The sequence below is a fragment of the Lucilia sericata genome, unplaced genomic scaffold, assembly GCF_015586225.1.
Source record: "Lucilia sericata isolate MDLA Ls3-8-SP2 unplaced genomic scaffold, ASM1558622v1 Contig000093F_arrow, whole genome shotgun sequence".
NCBI classification, from domain to species: domain Eukaryota; kingdom Metazoa; phylum Arthropoda; class Insecta; order Diptera; family Calliphoridae; genus Lucilia; species Lucilia sericata.
In genome coordinates, this window is record NW_023994125.1 from 310,348 (window position 1) to 325,285 (window position 14,938).

Here is a 14,938-nt window from a genome sequence, read left to right on the forward strand (position 1 = left end):
ATTCTAATATTTTTACTTACAATTTATGTTGACTTTGCAGCAATTCATAAATTTCGGGTAATATTAAAATACATAAATCTAAATTCCAGGACGATCTATAATTAAATTGAAAGTTTATTTAATAAATTCGCTTTTGTTATATATTTCTATAACTTACGTTTTTTCTAATATTGCTCCTAATAGATCCACAAAAACTGTGCGACCCATTTTAATGGCCTGCCTAAGGGCAGCAAGAACATCATGAGATCTAAAAGAAAATATAATTTATTAGTAGGGAATTCTTTCATATATTTTAAGGAATGAGATGGAATAAATTTTAACACACACATTTTCAATTTGCTTATGATTAAAAACTTAATTTTTAAAAATTTTGCTCAATGCCCTTAAAATTTAATTATTTATTAATTTTTCCACATTACAATCACAAATTATATTCAGTAGGAATCGTATCCATAACGCACAGACTGATAAGCTAGTACATTACAAACTAGTCTACCGTTTTACTTTAAAAATTTCTGTTAAAGTAAAGTAAGGAGTGAGATCGAAAAATTCTTAACACACGTTTTTCATTACATTTTTCAACCAAAGTATTATTTGATTTTTTTTTTGATCAAGTTACCTTTGAAAAACATGTCAGTTATTATGTGTAATGTCAATTATATTAATTTTTTTGTTAATCTGATTAAAATGAGTGACCAGAAAAAAGTGCGTACTGAAATTATTAAATATTTTCAACTAAACCCAACTTGGTCTTACAAAAAGTTGGCCAAGCATACAAAGGTCTGCCGTCAAACTGTTTCCAATGTTATTAAACAGTACCGGGAGAACTTGTCAGTTGATAGAAAACCTGGTTCAGGTAGAAGGAATGGTCCACATGATGTTTCTAAAGCCAAAAAAATAGAACGCATTTTCAAAAGAGCTCCCAACACATCCGGTAGGAAAGCAGCCCGGTTAGCTCAGTGCTCGGACTATTTGGTACGAAAAGTTAAAGCTAATGCAGGTTTAAAAACATACAAGGCTCAAAAAGTTCCTGACAGGAACGCTGCTAAAAATTTAGAGGCCAAAAACAGAGCACGGAAATTGAAGTCAAGTTTTATAAAAAAATATTCTTGCTGCATAATGGATGACGAAACGTATGTTCTGGCAGATTTTTCGCAACTTCCAGGTCAAAAGTTTTATGTTGCTGATGCTCGAGGGAATGTTGAAGAAAAGTTTAGGACCCAAAAGCAGACAAAATTTCCCAGAAAGTTCTTGGTATGGCAAGCAATATGCAGTTGCGGCAAAAGAAGCCAATCATTTGTTACGACGGGCTCTATAAATACCGAAATTTACATCAAGGAATGTTTACAAAAAAGGCTGCTTCCATTCATAAGACTTCATAATGTGTCCACTTATTTTTGGCCTGACTTGGCATCCTGTCACTATGGTAAACAAGCCCTTGAGTGGTACAAGAACAATAATGTGGTATTTGTACCAAGAGAGGCAAATCCTCCAAACTGCCCGGAGCTAAGGCCAGTGGAGAGATATTGGGCTCTTGTTAAAAGAGAATTGAAGAGTACAAAAAAGGTGTCCAAAAGTGTGGTAGATTTTAAACGGAGATGGACTACATGTTCGAGCAAAGTGACAGAAAGCACTATAAAAACGTTAATGGAAGGGTTTCCGAAAAGGGTTCAAAATTTCATCACTAGTGATTAAAAATATAAAAATATTTTTTTTTTGTAAATTGTAATAATAATTTCAATCAAATAAAAAAAAAATAAAGCTGTAAGTTTCGTGGTTTCTTTTTTATAAACATATATGTATGTTAAGAATTTTTCGATCTCACTCCTTATATTTTTCTAAAATATTGTCCTGAACTAGGGTTCTATAGTTGAAACGAAAAGTCGACTTTTCGACTTTTTTCATTTAGTTAAATGTCGACTTTTCGACTTCTCGACTTTTTGCATTTTATGAAAAGTCGATTTTTCGACTTTTCGACTTTTTTCATTTAATTAAAAGTCGACTTTTAGACTTTTCGACTATAAGTATTTTATAAATGGTCGACTTTTCGACTTTTTCCGACTTTTCGAGTTTTTTCGACTTTTTGACTATTTTCGACTTTTTGATTTTTTCGACTTTTTGACTATTTTCGACTTCTTTCGACTTTTTTCGACTATTTTTTTGACTTTTTTCGAGTTTTTCCGACTATTTTAGAGTTTTTGACTTTTTTTCCACTTTTTTTAAGATTTTCGACTATTTTTGACTTGTTTGTACAATTTTCGAGTTTTCGACTTTTTTCGACTTTATTCGACTTTTTTCGACTTATCGACTTTCAGACTTTTCGACTTTTTTCGATTTTTATTGACAAAGTCGACTTTTCGACTTTTTTCACAGACCATAGTCGAGTTATCGACTTTTTTGGAACAAAATTGTCGACTTCGACTTTTCGACTTTTTTCGAAAAAAAGTCGATTGTTCGATTATTCGAAAGTCGATTTATAGAACCCTTTCCTGAACTGAGTCCGAATCTGGTATCAGATAACTCGAAGAAGAAAGAAGTTACACCTTTATTTTAAAGTCCACAGATTGGACTTTCTGAGTCCGAATCTGAGATATCGTCAGATATCTCGAAGCAGGAAGAAGATATAACAAAAGTTACATCTTTATTTTAAAGTCCACAGATGGGACTTCCCGATGACATAACAAAATTATCAAATAAAGACGTCTTCGTCTTTAAAAAATGGAGTTTCTTCAAACTTTAGAACAGGATAACATGAAAAACTCATGTGATGGAAAAATTTGTATGGATTCGTAATCAGCGATTAAAACTAAGCTACCCTTAGAAACACTTCGGCCTGTGTGATCTAAGTTTCACTGAAAAATCAATTTTTTACTTAGATCCACAAGTTTCACTAAAAATTCAAAGTTTTACTAAATATTCGAAGTTTTACTATAAAATTTCATTTAAAATTTGAAGTTTCACTAAATTTTCATTAAAATTTTCACTAATTTTTTATTAAAAAAAAGGTTCATTGAATAATCGAAGATTCACTAAAAATTTAAATTTTCGCTAAACATTAGAATTTCACTACAAGATTCGAAGTTTCACTAAAAATTGCAAGTTTCATCAAAAAATGTAATTTTTACGAAAATCAAAGTTTCACTTAAAATTCTAATTTTTCGGAATTTCATAAAGAATTCGACTTTTCACAAAATTTAAAATTTTTTTACAAAAAACTCGAATTTTTATAAAAAATTTGAATTTTTATCAAAAAATAATTAAAAAATCTAATTTTTATTTAATCAAAATTTCACTTAAACTTAAACATTTCCATTACAAAAAATTCAAATTTTCACAAAAAATCGATTCTTTACTAAAAATTTTAAATTTTTATTAAAATGCAATTTTTACTTAAATGTAAATTTTCACAAAAAATTTAAAATTGTAATAAAAATTTTTGTTTTCGAATTTTCACTAAAAAGCCAATTTTTTACTTAAAATTAAATTCTTTACTAAAAATTCGAATATTCATTAAAAATTCGACTTTTCTTAAATTTTCTTAAATTTAAATTTATACTAAAAATTCTCACATATATTTCGTTAAAAACTAATTTTTTCTCAAAAAATTTAAATTTTTGACTAAAAAGTTTTATTAAAACTGGAAGGGTTTAATAGAATTTCGAATTTTCATGAAAGCTTTATATATTCACTAAATTCAATTCTTCATAATATTCACTGAAATATAGATTTTTTACAAAAATTACTTCTGTACAAAATTCACTTTCATTTCTCCTATAAAGAAAACGACTGGATTTTTATAAAAATATCTTAAGCTTGTTTCGAAATCATTTAGTATCAAATTTATTGAATTGTTATTATGACCATTAAGTGGAAATGTAGAAATAAAGGATATGTGGGCATTTACATTGCTGGATCTATGGAAGATTCATCAACCTTATTCTAAACTGAGAAATACATTTATCTTAATTTTCTTCTACCAATCTGGACGGTTTTGGAAAACCAATCGAAAAACGCAGCTTTAGATTGCCAAACATATTTTTGTGCTCAATTTGTTTACTATTAATATGTACGTAAAAAAAATTACGCAATTTTTCACAATAAAATCTACAGTAACGTCTATTCAATTGCCTCATTTTGAAGATTATTTGATCCGATAATCAAAAAAAATTACCTATTTTATAAAAAAAAACATATTTTTGAAAATTTATACATAATGCCAAAGAATAGAATAACAAGTGTGTTAAAATTACTGCAAACTCACTCCTTTTTATATACCTTCTTAAAATTAGACTTGCTTCTTAAAATAACTTAATGCTTTTACATCTATTTGAGTTTTTCTTTAATTATTTTCTTATCACTTAGTTTTGTTTTTAAAATTTTTAAATTTGTTTTAGATTAATTCACTAAACATTTCACAATTTCTTGTTAACATGTTGTAGTTTTTGTAAACACCAATTAAATGTACAAATGTAAAATGATTTGACTTTCTGTCATTTTAACAAACAACCGAGAAATGCGATGAACATTTTTTAATTTTAATAAAATGAAGCCAATATATAACCCCTCCTCAAGTATATTTAGTTATGTTATTTTGATTCTCTTAATAGTATCAAGTTAATATTCATTAAAATTATGTAATTATAAAACTTTAAAAAAAAAAAATCTCTTAACATACCTTGTTGAATTTCGTATAATTTGTAAAGTTGCATTGCGATTACTTAATTCCTGATAAACTTGTTCATGTGTTGCTGATAACATTTCTATTTCTGGTACATTATCATCAATACCATGACGACTATTATTAAAGCTTTTTTGATTCATACCCGATTGACTGAGTAAAGACGGATCTGGACGATAACTAATAGGAATCTAAGAGAAATTATATAAACAATATAAGTAACATTTTAAAAACAAATATTTTAAAACCCAAATTGAATAATTGATAAACATGCATTCTTTTTCAACATTATTACAACAACAACAACTATAAGGATATTCAATATTGGGTTAAACAAAAATAAACATACAAAATAAATGAAAATAATGAATTAAAATAAATACACACATTTGCAGAGCCATTACTAGTATCCATGTTGTAACTAGAAAGGCGCTATAGTTTAAAAAAAAGAAGAGAAAAAGCAAAAAAAATACAATTTTATAGCATACAATATAAATTTATATGTACAATAACAACAACACCGTTTTATACGTAACACCAAAACCATTTTATTTTAGTATTAAGGATTTTTCTTATACAATTATAAAAAGGAAGTACAAGTGATCTAACTTATACAATTTCTATTTAGATTTTCCTAAACATTTTTATTATATGTGATAAAAGTACAGATTTTTCTAGTATTTAATTGGATAAAAAGTCAAAACTCAGATAGAAACCATTAAATCTTCAAACAGTACTTCCTTTTTATGTATATCAGGCATAGAAAATTCAGTAATGTACTTTTTTCGGTACTTTTTGGAACTCGAAAAATATCGCAGTACATCCATAATAAGATTGTCCATAGACTAGTCAATAGACTAGTCAATAGATTCGTCCATAGACTATTCAATAGATTAGTCAACATACTAGTCCGTAGACCAGTCAACAGAATAGTCTGTAGACTAGTCAACAGACTAAACCATAGACAAGTCAATAGTCCAGAATATTCAACCGACTAATCCAGAGACTAATGAACATACTAGTCCGCAGACTATTCAAAAGACTAGTCTACCGACAAGTCAGCTGACTAGTCCACCGAATAGTTAACATACTAGTCAACAGACTAGTCCTCAGACTAGTCAACAGACAAGTTTTTGAAAAAATTGAATACAATTTCAAAATAAAATTTCCTATGCCTGATATATAGTATCTAAATGAATCAATGCAAGAGAGACAACATTTTCCTATACTACAAAAACTACCACACACACACTACTTACTTGTGTCTGTCTTTGTGCCGCCGATTGCTGTGCTTGCTTTTGCGGTGATCTCAATTCCAACGAAGTACGTGAACGTGTAGGAGGTTTAGTTATTATTTGCACAGTGATATTTTTATTACGTGCATTCTCTTTATTCACATGTGCCTTATTTTTATTTACAACAATATGTGATGAAGCGGATTTCTTAATAAGCATATTATCATCCATTTTGTGCAATTCAGTTGTGCTGACGGATGATACTTGCGATAGTTTATTGCGTTGTTGAAAGGTGGAGGAAACACTGTTCTTAACACCACCACCACCGCTCGTTACCTGGGTAGTGCGTTTTGTAATGTGCGATGTTGTTTTTGGTTTAGCTGTCTTCGGAGGCGGATGGGCGAAATTCGACGAACTGGTTGTTGAACTCACCGAATTGCTGGTGCCATTTGCGGGGCCTGTCGAACCGGGCGGTTGATGAAGATTTGTATTGACTGGAAAATCTTCAACCATTTCGGTATTATCGTAATTTGTTATAACAGGCGGGAAACTTTCATTGAAATTTATTTCGGAATCCTGATTAAAAGGATCTACAAAACGTTCATATTGATATATATCCCCCCGTTCACCGGGCATTTTCAATGAGCTGGGACCATCAAAATTTAAAGCCCCCAAACTACTACCACCAAATGATGAATACGCGGTGCTTGAAGCTATATTGGGAAAATGATAAGGTGATGATGATAGTTTTTTCAAGGGGACATTAACACCACTACTACTTCCTCCCATTGACGTATAGCTTGTTTCAAAATCTGTTAGGGTTATATTTATTGAATTGCCTCCATGACCATTGAGGGGATGTGTGGAGACGGACGGTAGTGTGGGTGTTTGCATTGCTGGATCTATGGCAGATTCATCAACCAATTCTAAGCTGAGATTTGGCGACGAATGACCATCTAAACTCGGACTACGATTATCTTCATTTTCTTCCACCAATCTGGACGGTTTTGGACCACCAATCGAAAGTCTTAACTTTTGATTGCCTCGCGAAAAACTTTTTCGTGTGGTTGAGTTGTGATTAAAGGCGGGGGCGGTATTGTTAGATGGATTGTAAAAGGGAAATACGCGGTTAACACTGAGAGCATCAATACTAACGTATTCCTGTTCAAAGGAGCCACAAATCTAAAATTTAAATAAACAGATAATGATTTCTTTTGTCTATAATTTTTTGTATTTTTATCGAAAAATCAAGTTAATGTAATTTATGTTAAAAATTTTGACGATTTTTATCTCTAAAAATTTCGATTTTTCATCAAATATTTCATAAAAAATAAAAATTGGATTTTTCATCAAAAATACCACGTTTTTCTAAAAATCAGATTTTTCACTAAAAATGTAATTTTCCACCAAAAAATGTATTTTTTATTAAAAATCCGATTTCTCACTTAAAATTCTACTTTTTACTAAAAATTTAGTTTTCACTAAAAAATAAGATTTCTACAAAAAAAAAAAAAAAATCACTAAAAATTCAATTTTTCATTAAAAATTAGATTTTTCACTAAAAATTAGATTTTTCACTAAAAATTCGATTTTTCACTAAAAATCGATTTAGATATTTCGAACATAATATTGAATCACGAAAATTAAAAAAACATACCAATCTTCTGTTGACAATTTTCATATCACCCAATGCTGTCCAAGCTGATTTAATATGATCAAATTCTCGATCTGGTTCCCAACCAATTACTGAAATAGCAGCTGCTGTGCCCACAAACAAACACTCGCCATTTTCACTAAAATAGAAATGACACATTAATATTTTTATTTGATCAAATATATGGTTTTAATCTCGAATTAGTTCGGAAACAAATATCGTGAAGAAATTTAGCAGATTCCGTAAAAAAAAATCTAATATTTTGAAAAATTATTTCGGATTAGACCAATTTTACTATACAATAGAACTCTACATAAATCATAAAAAACAACAACTTACCTAAATGTTATACATTTAATGGGATGACGATAAAATAAACTAGTCGAATCTGTTTGTGTTATACGCGATTTTGTTTCCAAATCATATATACAGACGGTGCCATCAACACGACCGACAGCCAGTAAAAATTCAAATGGATGAAATTGTATGCAGGTTATAGCAGCACCAGCTGGTTGATCACAAAATTCCATAATCTGTTTACTCTTGCGTATATCCCAAATGATGACAGAACCTTCGGTGCCAGCCGAGGCAATCCAAAGGCCATCTGGTGAAAATTTCACAGAGTTAACATGTGATATATGACCACGATAGATTTTCATGCAACTGTTTTGATTGCGAACGTCCCAGAGTCTGAAAATAGGAAAATAAAATATAATATTAGAAAATTCACTGGAATAGATAAAGTACTATGTATTAGTTAGGATGAATATTATAGAATATTCAAGAAGTAAATTTACGAAAATTCACTCGAATAGATAAAGTACTATGTATTAGTTAGGTTGAATATTATAGAATATTCAAGAAGTGAAATTTAAGAACAAAAAAGTACCAAATAGTGTCTTCTTAAAGATTCTCATTCAATATGAATCGCGGATATTTAATATTATAAGTTTGGTTCCATATTATAGAAAATTCAAAAATTACCATTTCTAGGTTTAAAATTATATAAAATTTATAAAGTACCAGTTTAGAAATAAAAAAGTACCAAAAATATCTATTTTATTGATTCTCATTATACATATTCAAACTTAAAAAATTCCATTTCCGCCTAATCTATAGCATCCCACTGTTTAAGCAACATTTTAAGTTCGTTTGCAACCAATAATTTAATGTTACAACATGTCTAAAGTGGTGAAATATTAAAGGTATAGTAAAAAACTAGCAAAGCCACAAACCATATTAAAGTTGCCACATTTCAACTTTTTATTTAAATTAAAAACTCTACTAAACGAATAGTGTATTGAAAAGAAAATGTCAAATTATTAGCTTTTTTAGTTCTTTGTCTTTTTTCTTGTTTATTTTCATTCATTCGTCAAATTCAATCAAGTTGTAGACGGTCGGTCATTCCAGTTGTACTTCGCAATTTTCATTTTATGTTTTTCACTTATCGCTTTTGCAATAACAATTAAGACAAAAAATAATAAAAAAAATTGTTTAATCACAAAGATTTCTAAAGGAATTTTTATTGTTTTGCCAAAAATAAAGTAAAATCGAATTAAATTGGTAAGTTTTTGTGTTGACACACCCTTCACATCTCTCCGGCTTTTAATAATTTTCGTTTGTTTTCAACAAAAATAATGTTTAAAACTTGGTTAATTAAATAATTGAAAGTCTTTAAACGTATTAGAAATATATTTATTTTAAATTCAGATTTGATTATTCAAAATTTGGAGCTAATTTATTGGTGCCCCATAAATTGATTTTACTCTAAAAGTTCGAAAATTTTAGAAGGAACAAAGTTCATATTACAAAATACAAAAGTTGGCGATAACAACAAAAACAAGTATTAAATTTCTTAAGTTTCCAGCATGTTCGTTTACAACTATGTATAAAATAATGTTTGGCTGTAATCGAACATGTTTGCCATTGGAAAAAAGTTTAAATAGTTTTGCCTGCATAGTGGTGCAACAATTAAATTTTCAGGAAATCTTCAGGTTTAATTTAAGTTAAACTTATTGTTAAATTATTTAACTACGTAACTTTATTGATAAACTTTAAAAAAAAACACAGATTGTAAATAAAAATTTAATATTGTACCGAATTAGTTAGTAATTAGTTAGTAAGTTAGTGATAGTAGTTAGTTAGTTGGTTAGTTAGTTAGTTAGTTAGTTAGTTAGTTAGTTAGTTAGTTAGTTAGTTAGTTAGTTAGTTAGTTAGTTAGTAGTTAGTTAGTTAGTAGTTAGTTAGTTAGTTAGTTAGTTAGTTAGTTAGTAGTTAGTTAGTTAGTTAGTTAGTAGTTTTAGTTAGTAGTAGTTAGTTAGTTGTTAGTTAGTTAGTTAGTTAGTTAGTTAGTTAGTAGTAGTTAGTTAGTTAGTAGTTAGTTAGTTAGTTAGTTAGTTAGTTAGTTAGTTAGTTAGTTAGTTAGTTAGTTAGTTAGTTAGTTAGTTAGTTAGTTAGTTAGTGTTAGTTAGTTAGTTAGTTAGTTAGTTAGTTAGTTAGTTAGTTAGTTAGTTAGTTAGTAGTAGTTAGTAGTTAGTTTAGTTTAGTTAGTTAGTTTAGTTAGTTAGTAGTTAGTTAGTTAGAGTTAGTTAGTTAGTTAGTTAGTTAGTTAGTTAGTTAGTTAGTTAGTTAGTTAGTTAACTTCAAGCTTCAACAATAAAAATATGAGAACTATAAAACTTTTAGACATATAGGTATATAGGTTGTAGCGGTCTTTCAGGAAAATGTTAACGTTTTTTAAACTTAAATGGTAATATAAAGTACATTGTTACACTACACTTATACTGATCGATTATATGACCACTGTCCATCAAAAAGGATGATGGCAGATCAATCCTTATTTAATTTAATCCTTTATAAACCCACTTCAGAAAATGATTAATGTTTATAACTACATATCGTCACCTAAAACGCAAACGGCCCTATCTAACATTTTTAAAATTTTACAGGAGAAGCAAAAAACTATGTATATAAATTGAAAAGTTTGTTTCTATCAACGCGATTTATTTGTAGTAAATAAACAAATTATTTAATAGTGAAACCTATCATTTGTTATCATTGTTGACAGTGGCGTATATAAAAATGGATATATTAGACTTTTTACCTTCAATATTCAAATGTTTTTGTAGATAGGGCCTTTTGTTTTTTGTCAATAAAATCGATAATATTGGTCGTAGGAGTCCAATTTTTGGTGTGGACATTTGTTTTGATGCAATTCATTAGAATTAGCAATAAAATCGATTTTGATTTTTTTGTTAGTTAGGGCCCTTTGCGTTTCAGGTGACGATATATTAAGAATTCAAGTAAAGTGATGTAATTTGTCATAAACAAGATTTTTGTGAACCAAAATCTCTGTAGAATCGGTCAATAATTGACCACCAATATAACCACTCTTATAGAATATTACGTTATTGGAAATAAATTGTTTAAAAATCAAAGTATTTAAATTAATCTACAAAAATGATTCATTATTAGAAGTTAATCAACTCCTTCGAATTCTGAGAAGTTTCACTTAGTAATATCGATATATGGCAAGAATTTAATAAAAAATTATATTGAAAACTCAGTAAAAACGTGACAAATTTAGAGTTTAATCAATTCTTAAGGGATAGTTTATCATAATCGAAGTAATTTTAAGATTGTCAGCCCATCGAAGCTGTATCAACCGAAAGTTTTTTCCCCAGGAAAGAACTATCGGCCACAGTCGAACTTTTACAACAACAACAATAAAGAAGTATTTTCAATTGCTCCCAAGACATCTTTAACACTTTTTACCACATAATGAAGTTAGTGCTCTGTAATTAGTCTCTGGTCAAAAACAGTTTTCTTTGAAAAATTTTAAATGTTTGCTTTGATTTATTTTAGAACAAATGAAATACAGTTTCAAAAAATAGTCCTTTAAAAAAATAATATTTTCATTCATATAAATTAATAAAATATTTATTTTACTATCTGATAATGACTAGCGCTTTTTTGTTATCAAAATAGGATAATAATTATGTATACAAATTTCTTATCAATTAGCAAAAAGAATATCATTCTTTTTAAAATAAATAACATTTTAAGATAAATTTGTATGTATTAATAAACAGAACAAAGGAACAATTTTGTATATAAGTTTTAAGAAGACAGCTTTTAAGAACTCAATATTTAAAAATACTTCGCAGAGAACCTATACTTTTCTATTCCCAATACTACTACCTCCTTCTGAAACTTTTGTAGCAAAAAAAAAAAACAGCCTAAAATTTCAGCAATTTTTTTAATAAATTATACGTGACGAGTAAAAATGATCTTAATGTTCCTTTTTGAGATGATGACATTCGATATCGAACAAGATATATAGTAAATTTTAGCATAACTCCGATATCGAAATATTTTTTCGATAGGAAAACCTATTCGATCAAGTATGCGCATATTCGGCCCCTGTTTTGTAACTTTAGGCTTTACAACTTTTAAAAAATATTATTATAATAAACTGCACTTTATAAAATTTTCCACATTTGCCATAATTTCACATGTTACGCCCACTTTTCTTTAACAAAGAAAACACTAAAGAACTCACATTTTACAGCTCTGTACTATAGAGAAATAATCTATAAAATAAAAAGTCTTATCGCAAAACCTAGTATGTAATTGTGTACTCTTCTTCGATTTATCTTTAAATACACCGGTTCCACAAATATACAAATACACTTGCAAATTATTATCGTCTACTCCGGCTATTTTCTTTAGTATATGTGGACAACAAAACTGAACTTTGACGGGCCTGTATTTCTTGTATTTGAATATATTTGCAAACTTAAATAACATTTTTTCCATTTTAATTGTTTTTTTTTTTCAGTTTCAAATTGTACTCAGTTTGGTTTTGACCAGAGCAACAATAACAACATAAAATAAAAATGGCCACTGATCAATTGCGTTATGATGGACGTGTAGCTATTGTGACTGGTGCCGGTGCTGGTTTGGGTCGTGAATATGCTTTACTTTTGGCTTCCCGTGGTGCCAAGGTAGTAGTAAATGATTTGGGTGGTGCTCATAATGGTGAGGGTGCCTCCACACGTGCTGCCGATTTGGTGGTCAATGAAATTAAAGCCAAAGGTGGTGAGGCCGTAGCCAATTACAACTCCGTAGTGGATGGTGATAAAGTTGTAGAAACCGCCATTCAAACTTATGGCCGTGTGGATATTATCATCAATAATGCTGGTATTTTACGTGATCGTAGTATTTTAAAGACTTCCGAACAAGATTGGAATTTGGTTAATGATGTCCATTTAAAGGGTAGTTTTAAGGTGACCCAAGCTGCTTGGCCCCATATGAAGAAACAGAATTATGGTCGTATTATTATGACTTCGTCGAATTCCGGTATTTATGGTAATTTTGGTCAAGCCAATTACTCGGCTGCCAAAATGGGTTTGGTGGGTTTAGCCAATACGGTAGCCATTGAAGGCGCCAAAAATAATATACACTGCAATGTTATTGTGCCCACTGCAGCCAGTCGTATGACTGAGGGCATTTTACCCGATATATTGTTCAATGAATTGAAGCCACAATTGATTGCGCCCGTAGTGGCCTATTTGTGTCATGAATCTTGTGAAGATACAGGTTAGTTTCAGAGATTTATATAATAAATTGCAATAATTTATATTTCTTTTTAATTTTAAGGCTCCTATATTGAAAGTGCTGCCGGTTGGGCAACCAAGGTCCACATGGTACGCGGTAAAGGTTGTGTCTTGCGTACCTCTATTGAACAGGATACAATTACTCCTGAATATGTCAAACATGTTTGGTCTAAAGTTACCGATATGCGTGACGCCAAACATTTGAATGCTATTGGTGAAGCCTCTGGCACTTTGTTAGAAGTTTTGGAAAATCTTAAAGAAGGTAAAATTGGCGGTATTGAAGATACTTTCAATTTTGCTTCAAAGGATTTGATTTTGTATGCTTTGGGTATTGGTGCTACGGTCAAGAATCCCAGTGACTTGAAATTCTTGTATGAAAATGATCCTGATTTCACAGCCATTCCCTCATTCTTTGTTATGCCTGGTCTTCTGCTTAGCATGACGACCAATTTGGTTTCCAGTGCTTTGCCTGATGGTAAAGCTGATTTAACTAATATTTTGCATGGTGAGCAGTATTTGGAAATTTGCGATGATATTCCCACCAGTGGCAAATTGAATACCAATGGCAAGGTGTTCGATGTTATGGATAAGGGTTCTGGTGCTGTTGTGGTAACCAGCTGTGATTCTTATGATGAAAATGGCCGTTTGTTGGTTAAAAATCAAAGTTCCATTTTTGTGGTTGGTGCCGGTAAATTCGATGGTAAGAAGAATCCCAAGGAGGGTGTAGTACCTACTGTGCCCAATCCTAGCCGTAAACCTGATGCCTCTGTGCAATATAAAACCTCTGAAGATCAAGCTGCTCTTTATCGCTTGTCTGGTGACTTAAACCCTCTACACATTGATCCCAACTTTGCTGCTATTGCTGGCTTCAAGACTCCCATTTTGCATGGTCTCTGCTCTTTGGGTTTCTCTGTACGCGCTGTTTTAGCTAAATATGCCAACAACAATTCCGCCCTCTTTAAGGCCGTAAAAGTACGTTTTGCTGCTCCCGTATTGCCGGGACAAACATTGAAGGTCGATATGTGGAAGGAAGGTAAACGTATTCATTTCAAAACCAGCATTGTAGAAACTGGTAAGGATGTTATAACTGGCGCCTATGTTGATCTTAAAGATACTTCTGCTAAATTGTAAATAATTTGATCTTTCCCTGTATTCAATATTTTGCTTTCAATTAGGGATTTTATTTGTTTAGATTGTTGGTTTTAGACTGGTTTAAGATATAAATATGTTTATTTTTTTACTTCAATTCGAAAATTTATTATTAAAAATAATAAATAAATAAAATGCTAAATACTTTTAAAAGATAATTGTTTTGTGTTTTAATTTTTTGCTTAAGGCTTGCGTGAGATTAAAATTTTTGATAAGATTTTGTTAAATTTGTTGAATAATCGTTATCGTGTCATTGGGTACAAAGGTGTTTTATTATTTAAATTGTATACAGTCAGTGCATGTTGGTAAACAATGAAAATTTCTATAATTTGAAATATTAAATTATGAAGTTCAAGGCCATTTATGAAATTTATGGAAAATGCAGCAAATGTAACTCGAGTCCTTGGCCTAGGAATTGATAAGTTTTACAATGAATTTAATTTAAACAAAAGAGTTAACCAAAAACATAAGGTTTTTGTATAAAAACTGCAAAATTTATATCATAACTCTTTAAATATGTCTGTAATACTAAAAAGTATTGAATTACTTGAAGTAACTGAACAGATTTCAATTTTATTTAAACTTTTCAAACATCACCCTAATT

At 29.9% G+C, this 14,938-nt stretch overlaps 2 protein-coding genes across 4 annotated transcripts in view; one reads left to right on the forward strand and one right to left on the reverse strand.

The window, feature by feature from the left end:
• Positions 1–14,938, reverse strand: part of LOC119599855 (katanin p80 WD40 repeat-containing subunit B1) — a 41,249-nt gene that overhangs the window by 5,057 nt on the left and 21,254 nt on the right. For 2 of the 3 annotated variants that reach the window (XM_037949766.1, XM_037949765.1), the window contains exons 4-10: positions 7,907–8,257; positions 7,571–7,706; positions 5,938–7,095; positions 5,066–5,110; positions 4,676–4,869; positions 158–247; positions 21–95 (exon numbers count right to left, since the gene is read on the reverse strand). In XM_037949766.1, the coding sequence (XP_037805694.1) occupies positions 21–95; positions 158–247; positions 4,676–4,869; positions 5,066–5,110; positions 5,938–7,095; positions 7,571–7,706; positions 7,907–8,257 (2,049 nt within the window). The remainder of the gene's footprint in view (positions 1–20; positions 96–157; positions 248–4,675; positions 4,870–5,065; positions 5,111–5,937; positions 7,096–7,570; positions 7,707–7,906; positions 8,258–14,938) is intronic. The other variant, XM_037949767.1, reaches the window with a different exon arrangement.
• Positions 8,927–14,492, forward strand: LOC119599856 (peroxisomal multifunctional enzyme type 2). The gene is made up of 3 exons (XM_037949768.1): positions 8,927–9,130; positions 12,408–13,168; positions 13,229–14,492. Exons 2-3 carry the CDS (start codon positions 12,466–12,468, stop codon positions 14,314–14,316), a joined length of 1,791 nt encoding a protein of 596 aa, XP_037805696.1. The 5' UTR covers positions 8,927–9,130; positions 12,408–12,465; the 3' UTR covers positions 14,317–14,492.

Coding starts and splice junctions, on each gene's coding strand:
- LOC119599856 (XM_037949768.1), top strand. CDS start 12,466: ATGGCCACTGATCAATTGCGTTATGATGGACGTGTAGCTATTGTGACT. Junction 13,169..13,228: donor TGAATCTTGTGAAGATACAG/GTTAGTTTCAGA, acceptor TTTAATTTTAAG/GCTCCTATATTGAAAGTGCT.